Genomic DNA, 10,483 nt, shown 5'->3' on the forward strand with positions numbered 1-10,483 from the left:
TCCATGCAAAATTTTGCTTAATATGAGTATCAAATAATAAAATTTTCAGCAATTAAAAAATGTGGCATTTTGTGATAATGTTCGTGATTTATGCAAAAATATGATGATTTAAAATCTAAAAGAAGGTTTTTTATAAGTTTATATAAAGAAGTTAGAGTTCAGACTGTAGTCCAGATTGACTCTAGTTGGCGGTATTTTGGCAGCTGGAACCATTTTGAAAATTCCAAGACTACAGGCTACTATGTAATTGGGGACGCCAGCTTTTATCTAAAATTACGAGTTTTGTAAAAAAAAGTACCTGTTGGCTCCGAATTTGCAAAATAGCTTTCAAAATACTTATCCGCCCTTTTCAAATGTTGCTCCCGATTTTCAGTTTAAGCTACAGTTTTGAGAAAAACAAAAAAAAATATTGAAATAATTGCACAATGGATTTGCCTTTTGGAACCCCCATGATAATATAGGCTAATAGCATATTTTGACAAGAATTTTAATATTGTTTTATTCTCAAATAAAAAAAAATCTTCAAAGTTCTCAAATAATGTATTAACATTTGTTTGACCTCCATTTATTTTATTCGTTCAAAAGGTAGATCATAACATGCCATACACACTTAGATTTTTTTAACCGAATTCGGTAAAGTTTACCGAATTTTCAACTGCGGTATAAGGCTTTCTAGGCCCAGTGAAAAAAATGTAATTTAACTCAAAAATGACGAACTCGTCACAGTGTCCTGATGCAAACAATGATCGAGCTGTAGCTGTCACAGCCCTGCGAAGTATGTTGGCTGACATATCTGGCAGTCAGTCAAAAAAAACCAGCTAGAAGTCGCCTGACAAAAACTTTTTGCTAGAAAGAGATAGGAAACCTGATGCAAACAAACGTCCAGCTGTCATGTAAACATACTTTGAATGTGTTGGTAAATTTCTGACTAGAAAGCCTTATACAGATGGTTTACCGGTAATTATCGATCTAACCTTTACCGATTTTTTAACTACCGAATTCGGTAAAAAAAATCTTCGTGTGTATATTGTATCTCACAATTATTCCAAAATATTTTAATAAATTTTCTTGATAAAGAGGCGTTCTTTGAAGATTAAGCTAACTGAGTCATCACTGACTCACCGCCGTGCCTTCGATGATATCACCAGGTATCGACTGAAAACGACTGATTGTAATTATTCTTGTTACCTCCTCCCGTCACCAGGCATAAGTTCCATCGAGTCATCCACATCCGCCACTCCCTCCCAATCGAGCCAGCAGGACATCCAGGAGAAGCTGGCGATCAACGCGATCCAAAAGTCGCTGATGCAAATCGAGAACGTCACCTCGCCAATGCAGTACAGCGGCAGTCCACCAGCGTACCCGATGCACGGCGGTGGAATGTCGGCCCCGGGCGGATCTCCCGCCGGCGGTAGCCAACAAGCTCCGACGACCCCAAATCCCAACTTCACCCCACCACCGGTGTACACACCCCGGGTGCGAATGTCCAGCACCGGATCCAGCGGAGGTGGTGGTGGTGGTTCCGGAGGTGGACCTTCCGGCGGCCAGATGGGTAACGGAGCGCCCGGAGGCGGTCCGAACGCCCTCACCATCCAGAAGCTGCAGAACCACCAGCAACAGCGCGAACGAATCCACCAGGAACAGCAGCGGCAGCGACTTCTGCAGCAACAGAAGCAACAGCAGATGGTCGTCCCCGTCAACGCCACGGCCAATGCCGACATGAACCGTAAGTTACCGACCCAGAAAAAAACACATGTCCCCCCTTCAGTAGAGTACAAGTAAAACCCACAAACCACCCTCCTCTCTCTTCTCTCTCCCTTTTACTAACCCTTCCAGTGGGCTTAACTCCAGGTATGCAGAACATCGAGTCGCTGCTGAACAACACGGTGGCGCCGAACGTGTCGCTGACGCGCGCCAACAGCGTCGTGCCGGACTCCCAGCTCAGTCCCGGGTTCTCGCCGAGCCAGCTGATGCAGCAGCAGCTGAGTCCGAACCAGCGGACGCAGCTCAGCCCGCAGCAGACAGGTTTGACGGCCCGAACTCCTTGTCCTGACTTTCTCAACCTAACCTCGAACAAATTTCTTCCCCAGGTTTCCAGGGCAGTCCGTTCAACAACAACCCCGTGCATCGGATGTCCCCGCAGCAGGTGGGTGGATTCCCGCAGCAGCAGCAGCAGCAGCCGGGAACGCCCGGAAGTCAGCAGTTGAGTCCACGGCAGCCGCCGTTCGCCAGTAATCCGCAGGTGTCGCAGCCGAACGCGTTACAGCAGCAGCAGCAGCAGTGGCAGAACGCCAACGCAAGGTTATCGATTCAGCAGCAGAACCCCATGCTCAATGCACAGCTATCGGTGAGTTGGGTGTGATTTTTGGTGTTGCTGAAGTTGATCAATATTGAGTTGAAGTGGTCCGCGGGGTCTATCTGAACGTTCGTTGGGTTTGTAGAGGTCCCATCTACGACCAGCTAATTTGGGACATCGATCCGGATCGAAGTTTTGACTAAAACCTTAAACTTTGGCGAAAAAGCGATATTTTCTTAATCAATATCACATTGTAGCGGTCTGTGGAGTCTACCCGCATATTTAGCGCCTCCGTAAAGGATCCATCTACAACCAGCTTGGATCAAAACTACTTTACGCCATAAATCAAGCTTTCAGCCAAAACTACGATCCGAATCGATGTCCCCGGCTACGCTGGTTGTAGATGGGGCCGTCACAAAGCCAATGATCGTTCGGGGCGACCCCGCGGACCACCCCAACTTGATATTGATCGATTTGAACAAAACGCACAGACAAAATACAATCTTCGCTCCCTTCCAGACGATCCCCGGTTACAACCCAGCAGCGGCGGCCGCCGGCCGGCAGCAGTTTGTGGCGCCCCAGCGGCAGCGATCGCTCAACTCGCCAGGAACGCCCCGGCAGGGCTCGTTCGGCGGCACGGTGGACGGCGGTGGGTTCCCGGGGCCTCCGAGCCCCTCCCAGCCCGGTCAGAACTTCAACAACCCCGCCGTTTTCGCCGCCGCCCAGCAGATGAGGCTCCAGCGCCAGGGTAGCGTTCCGCCCCAGGCCACCCAGCATCTGCCAGGTGAGTTTAGTTAGTACTGCGCGCTGAACGCTGAGTGAGGTTTGCATTTTTGAGTGCGAGAGCTTGAGTCCCACTGCCCAACCAACACCAACACACTATAACAGAGAGAAGTTTTTTTTTACTTGAATGCGGCGTAACTGAATGATTTTACCTTGGGGTGGGTAGAAGAGAACAATAGCGAATCGCTGGGGGGTGCGTTTAGTGGTTGAACACAGAGATGGGGGCGTTTGAGGGGAGGGGCGGGGTTGAGTGGTTGAAGACAGTGCTCTAAACGGCGTGTTTCACCCCCTCCTTTATACACACACAGGATCGCCACGTCCTTCGTACGGTGGACATGGACCCGGTCCGGATGCTGGTGGCTATGGGATGATGTTCAGTCAGGCCGCCATGCAGCAACACACGGCGGGCTCACCAGGCGATTACTTCAATCGCGTGCAAACTGGTAAGCAGCACCCACCCACCGAACTCAACCCACCACACACACCAAAAAAGAACATACACGCACTCACCAACACCCACCCAAAACATAAACACCAGTCACAGTCACTCCGCTGTCAACCACGTGTAAACAAACGCATCTCATCCCACCCTGTCTCTGCCTGCCTCTGTCTGTCTCTATTTGTTGTTCTCAGTCTGTTGCACCCACTCTCATCTCGTTTGCAATTGTTTTCGCCCTCCATTCATACAAACGTCATTGAATGTGTGTAAATAAACCCACTTTAACCCACCGCTCGGGCTGTGTAAATAACCCATCATCCGCGCCGACCGTTCGCCATTTTGTTTGTTTGTTGTTGTTATTGTTCTTCCGAAGAAGCGCTGTCAAACCTTCCTCCCTTTTTGCAGGTGGTGCCAACGGTGGTGGTGGTGGTGGCGGTGGCAGTAACGGTGGCCCCAACGCCGGTGGGTTAAACTCGTCGGAACTGGTCCGGCAGGAGCTGCGGGCGGTGGTCAGTGGGAGGGCCCAGAACGCGGCGGCCGCCGGCGGTGTTTGCGGAACGGGCGGCCTGCGAACACCGCAAAGTCCGATCGGGATGTCGCCCGGAATGGTGGCCACGGCGCCCGGTGGCCCCGGTGGTGGCGGTAATGTACAGGGACCTGGTAGTGCAAGTTCAGGCGGAGGAGGCGGTGGTGGAATCGGTGGCAACGGGGACAGTATGCAGACATCACAGATACCAGGTACGTCGTCGTCCTCGTCGTTGCTCCATCCAGCGGGCGACATGGATCCGTCAATGCTATTCAATTTTCACCTCACGCCGAAAGGTTAGTGTTTGTTTAGTGTCCCTCGTTCACAACCCACCGAACTAACAACACCCACCCATCCAAGACTCACACCACCACACGTCGTCAAACAGCGCCGTCGTTGCACCCACTAACCTAAACCGCGCATCCCTAATCTGGTGTTTTCTCTCTCTTTCTCTCTTCCCCCCAAAACCTTTTCTCTCTCTCTCTCTTTCTTCTTCTCATCCCTATCTGCTTGCGTGTGAAATGTTGTCGTCTCTTTTCGTTGTCCCAAAATTTCGACCCACCTCCCTTGGTCCAGAACTGATGGCCGGAGGAACGTTACTAGATAGTAGTAAATTGCTGGCGGCTAGCGACGAGTCGTGGCCGGCCGATGAAAACGTGAACCCGGTGGTCGTGAAGCGAGTAAGGATCCCCAATCAGCCGTCATCATCACCACACTGTTTGGCGCAGTTTTATTGTAGTCTCGCTCTCGCTGTTTTTGGTTCTCTGTTCTGCATTCAGTTCGTGTAGTGGAATGAGGAACATACCTTCCGGTTGCACTCTGATCGTTTCCTGTAGTTGTTAGTTGAAATGTCATTTAGTATACGTATATCCGTAGTGCATCTTCCATGATTTCAACATTTTTTTCATTTGTCGCAAACTCGGAAAAACAAGGTCACAGATTTTCCCGTAATGGAAACCTTAAAAGGTTCAGGAAACTAGTCAAGACCCAAACTTTTGCCCTTTTTCCAACTCTTCCGCAATCAGATACCACCTTAAAAAAGTTTAATTACCGATGAAAGTTTGGGTACAGCGTCCACCTTTGTGTTATGGTGCCCTTAAGTACGCTAGAGGTTGCATCGGCCAGCGAAATTAGAAACAAAGTTTGCGCTTCAAGACAAGTCATCCCAGTCAACTCAATTTGGAGGCCGAAACGGAATTCGTATACGATTCGAACTGAATTCCGTTTCAGAATTCGACTTGAGTGGAACATGTGGAAGCATGGTATTTAAGTTACACGGAGAAAACCCAGTTCCAAAAATCGTGGCAGTGGCAGTGGTATCCACATTACAAAAGGCATGACAACCACTCTTATTTTCTAATGTTGGTATCACTGCACGATTTTGACATTTCGGGCGTGCACCTTTCGTAACGCCATTTTCGCTTAAAAATCAGGATAGCAGCGTTGTTACAACGTACATATATTTGAGCACATGAAAAATGCTTAAACGAGTTCAACTCTTAAGCTAAACATTATTTTCCCAAACTGAATAAGTCAAAAGTTCGGGAAAATGATCCTCTTTTTGGTGAACAAATCAGTTCATTGAATAACTGCTGAATTCATTCGAATATCTGTACGTGTGACAACGCTGCTGGATAGAGAAGCGGAATGTTACTCTCAAGGAAGTTTTAAACTATGACAAACAAACAAACAAACTGGCACTTTTTTTGATACAGTTTGACAAACTTGTAAACATAACAAAATGTATGCAGGCTGACATTTCTGCAAACTGTCAAACTACAGAGATACCGCTTTTTACGCAGTGGCGTTACGCTTTTTATTTCATCGATTTCTCTTAACCATAAAATATTTTTGCAAACTCAACAAAATCTACAAATTGCTTTTAAAAGATTGCCAAAATGTTGCGTCGTTCCAGCGAAATCGACAAATTAGAAAAAAACGTAACGCTTTGTTTGTTTGTTTGTTTGCTTGCCATAGTCTAATACTCCCTTGAGGAGAAAACAATGGTAAAATTTGGCATGCTTAAAAACCCTACAGAAAAAAATCTGTCCGGAAAATGGTAAAATTTCCACTTTTCTAAAAATCTCCATATTAAATCCGGTTTTTGTGCCAACTATTTTGTGACAGCTGAAAACCCCGCCGACCACTGCCGAGCTGATATCTCACTCACGAACTGTCACTTTTTATCAAGACTCACAGATTTTTGATTGAATTTCAAATCAAATTTTTCGCACTACAGCATTGCCTTGGCAGCTGTTTTGTAATCCTCACTGGTCAATTTTCACTGTTTTGCTTGAATTGCTTACTTGAACAATACAGTTCTTAGAGGTGGGCAATCCCGCTCTTTTTAGGAGTTGTTTGTTTTCGTTCACTAATTTAAAAGAGCGGTTCTTTTAAACGGTTCTTTCGCTTTTTTTTTATTTTGATGAAAAGGGGTTTTTGAAATAATGGTGTGTTTTTTTTAATTTGATTTATTGGACTTTTATTTTATTTTATTTTTATTTTTTTGAAAAAAAAACAACCGGATTTTACTCGAACCTAAACGTTATTTTTTCTTTGAAAAATGAGCAAATTTCATTTGGAAAAAATATTCTCAAACTCTTTTCTACATTCTGAATGATTTTTTTTTTGTTTCGAAAACATTTAATTTGGAATTTCAAAGAAGACGAGGAAACTGAAAAAATAGTTTGAAAACTTTTTAATGTTGTTCAAATATTGGCATCAATTCTTTTAGGAGTCTTTCAAAAAATGTTAATGAGAAATTTGCAATAGAATGAAATAAGACAATTCAGTGTCGTGATTAGCCCCTCTCTACCCTGCCTTATTCTAAATTTTCATTTATCTTGAAATGAAAATATTCATTTCAAGGTAAAAGCGGTGTATGCACATCGGAAGGAATCGGTCAAGAAAAAATTCAAATGGGCAGCAGCGGCAGCGGAAGCAAGCCAGAGAGGATGAAGAAAAGCCTCAAGAAAACGTTCCCTGTCCTTTGTTCTGCTGTTCGTAAAGCGGTTTCTAGACCCCTATCCTTCCGATCTCCATACTAGCCTAAACGAACGAAGTTAATCACAGCTTAAAATACTAAATATGTAAGATAATAAAATATTTAAAAATTACAGAGGTTTGAGTGAATCAAATAGGATTAAATTGAAAAAAAGTTAAATCTCGAGACTCGGAAAATGAACTCAAAGGGAAATCGAGCTATGACAGCTGTCATGGCTAAGCTTGGGTGTAAGCATTTTTTCCTCACTTTCACAATTTCCAACCATCAACTATCAGCGCCACTTTTTGTTGTCATTCTCTGTCCAACATTTCAGTGTAAATCATACCGCCGCTCATTCTACCACTCATTTTCAAGTTTCTTCTCTGTTCTCTCATTTGTACAAAACTCTCTCGCGCCATATTTATTTTAATGTTTAATTCATTTTGTTGATATTTTTTCCAAACTCTACATCCCGGTCAAACAAAACTATAATGCAAAATTATTCTCTCTTCCAGAGTTCTTCGGAGGCAATACGAGTCGGTGACCCGAAAAATTCATCCCTCCTTCTGCAAAAACTTCTGTCGGACTAAAGTGATAAAGTTTGTGTTTGTTTCACTACGCCTACGTTTATTATTCGCTGCTGTGAACGGTACGCTGTTTCCAATTAGGTCCGTTTTTTTATTTTCTTTGTTAACTTGTTTTTTTTTTCACGTTCTCTGATTATGTTACAAGAACATAGCAAAAAGTTTTTTTTTTCAAAAAATCTGTTGTGCGACGTTTGGAATAAAAAATAAAATGATGAAAATCACAAAAAAAGAAATTCACTTAAGTTGAACCCACTCTGTAATGGAAAACAAAAAAAAACAAATGATATGAGATGTGATGTGATGAGATGTTAACTGTGTGTGGGTGTTTGAGGGGGTCCCCCCTTGTGTAAATAATAGTTATTGTAAAATGTGTAATTTATAGAGTATATACAGAAAGAGAGTAAACAGTTGATTTAGGCTTAAGCAAAGAGATAAACAAACAAAGGTAAATTAAAAACAAAGTAAGGCAAATAGAAATACCTCTAACGTTAGTTCAAACTAATACAAAACAAGAAAGTAAAAAAACAAACGTGTTAAAGTTGAACAAAAAGTGTATCTAAATTAACCAAACAAACACAAACAACAACATCAAAAGGGGAAACATTCGAGTGACGACCAACAAGTGACGGATCGAAGAAAAACGAAAATTCAGCAAAAAACGAAACGAACGATAAAAAAGGAGTGACGTTTCGAAACCCAAAGACTTGCAAGCGAGCAAAACGAAAAACGACAACAAAAACATCATTAGACGAAATAAATTGAGTAAAAACACCCACGAATCATCGGTTTCGCATTTATATAGATGAGAGAAGATAAGTGTTGCCAGCGCAGTAATCAATTTGTTACATGTAAACAAACGCAAAAATCATTAAATGAAAAACAAACGAAGAAAAACAAAACAAAACCACTCAGAGAAATTTGACAACAACCAGAAGTTGACATAAGGGCACTAAGAGTAAAAAATCTAACCTTTCATCACATTTCGTCAGTGTGTGTGTGTTTTCCCCCCACTTCTTTTGACACATTTGAAAAGTAAACAAAAACATTGTGCGCTCCACTCGATTGCTGAAAACGTCACCTGACAGCTGAAGTTTCAGCGAAGCGAAAGCTGCTGTCAAGTGACGTCGCAGCGATCGAAACAGTAGGCGCCGGGTTTGAATTCGAGAGAGGGAGAGAAGTAAACTGCAGAAGGAGAACAAGAGAGAGAAGGAGTAAGGATATACCGAAAAGGAACGTGTGCTGTGATAATTATTTTCTTTTTTGGGAGATCGCGACCTCAATCGGTTATCTGCAAAACAAAACAAATAGAAAAAAAAACAATGGAAACATCAAATGAAACAAAAAGAAAAAATCGCCGGACCTAGTCCAAGGCGATGAGGAGAGAAAGGTGGAAAATTGAGAGAGAACTGTAGGAGAAAAGAGCGGGAGAGGGTAAATCAATGCTAAGCTAGTTTTTTTAGAGAGTAAGTGAGAGCGCGAAAGAGAGAGAGCAAGGTGAAACTACGTAGGTACCTCTTATCCAACACATACACAAAACACACAAACACATACATGCATAACATTATAAACACACTATTTATCAACAAAGAGAAGGAGAGAAAAAGGTGAGGAAAGATAAGGTTAGGTCAATAAAAGGGTGTAATTATTTGTACATTTTTTACGTTTTGTGATGCTCTCATATAAATATATATATATATTCAGCAGAATGTTTTTTGGCTATCCCTTTGAAATTTCGCGCGCGCAAATCAGCAAGTCGACAAGAATTCACCATTATGTTTTGTTTTCGATCGCATGTTTGTAAATCTCGGAAAATCGCCCCCGGCATGAAAACATAAAACACAAACACAACATATAAATGCTTACGCTGCTTCATTAAAAAAAACTTGAAAAAATAAAAACAAAAAGATGTATATTTTGTAACATGTAAATTTATGTAAATTTTCTGGAAGCTGGTAAAGAATTCTGAGTTGTTCTGTTTGGTGAGGCAAAAAAAAATTAAGAGAGGTCAAAATGGAGCAAAGAAAGGGATACATACTATTGATACGAATTACCAACACAACCTATAATTGAGCTACTAATTTAAAAAAAAACGGAAAGCAGCGTGTTTCTCTGTGTACAGACGCCGCCCCCAAGAGCAAGGATTAATTATTCACACGTTTATATTTTTAAATAATGGAACCATTAATTCGGAAGCTTCCCCCCTCCTTTTTGATTTTATAATTATGCTTATACGATACATATTAATTTAATTTTATTATTATTGCTATTTTTACATTATACATTTACATGTTGAGGTTAGTTATATTTTGTGTTTTATGCAAAGAAAAGATGGCGAAATATATTATTGTTATAATATTAATAATAAAAGTAAACTGAATTGTTTGTTTTATTTTCGTTTGTCCTTAGTTGTTGTCCTTATTATTAGTTGTTTTTGGTTCTTCTTCTTGTTTCGTTTTACCTCTGATGACAGTTTCCTTTTTCAGTTGCACAATAGTAGGTATAGTTAGGAGCGAGATTTGAAAGACCTTTCCAACTTGTCCAAAAGATTGAAGATCTGACAACCCTATTGAACGTTATGATTACTTTAGTGATAATCACGAGGGGGACGTCACTTCCGCGCTAACCGAGCGATAAAGCTTCCTTTTCAAACCTTTGCAGCGTTCACTTTCACCTTTCCGCTTTAACTTGCTTTAACGCGCGTTAACCGCGATAACTTGCTTTTTGGCTTACCTTTTCTTGCGTTCTCGCATCACACTGCTCGATTTTTTTGACAGCGAGAACTGTCAAGAGCAAATGACAGTTCTCGTTGTCAAATCAGTCGAGCAGTTTGTTTTGCTGAATTTTTCTCCGTCACCCGGACGGATAGGGG

At 42.4% G+C, this 10,483-nt stretch overlaps 1 protein-coding gene across 10 annotated transcripts in view; it reads left to right on the forward strand.

Annotated features, from left to right (window-relative positions):
* LOC120427680 (nuclear receptor coactivator 1) overlaps positions 1 to 9,986 on the forward strand; it is a 340,351-nt gene extending 330,365 nt beyond the window's left edge. For 3 of the 10 annotated variants that reach the window (XM_052707553.1, XM_039592606.2, XM_052707554.1), the window contains 8 exons: positions 1,205 to 1,726; positions 1,837 to 2,025; positions 2,091 to 2,347; positions 2,816 to 3,080; positions 3,388 to 3,522; positions 3,924 to 4,340; positions 4,621 to 4,724; positions 7,543 to 9,986. In XM_052707553.1, the coding sequence (XP_052563513.1) occupies positions 1,205 to 1,726; positions 1,837 to 2,025; positions 2,091 to 2,347; positions 2,816 to 3,080; positions 3,388 to 3,522; positions 3,924 to 4,340; positions 4,621 to 4,724; positions 7,543 to 7,617 (1,964 nt within the window). In that variant the 3' untranslated portion in view covers positions 7,618 to 9,986. The remainder of the gene's footprint in view (positions 1 to 1,204; positions 1,727 to 1,836; positions 2,026 to 2,090; positions 2,348 to 2,815; positions 3,081 to 3,387; positions 3,523 to 3,923; positions 4,341 to 4,620; positions 4,725 to 7,542) is intronic. The other 7 variants (XM_052707555.1, XM_052707556.1, XM_052707557.1 and 4 more) reach the window with 7 other exon arrangements.
* The last annotated feature ends 497 nt before the right edge of the window (positions 9,987 to 10,483 follow it).

Source organism: Culex pipiens, chromosome 2 (assembly GCF_016801865.2).
Source record: "Culex pipiens pallens isolate TS chromosome 2, TS_CPP_V2, whole genome shotgun sequence".
NCBI lineage: Eukaryota > Metazoa > Arthropoda > Insecta > Diptera > Culicidae > Culex > Culex pipiens.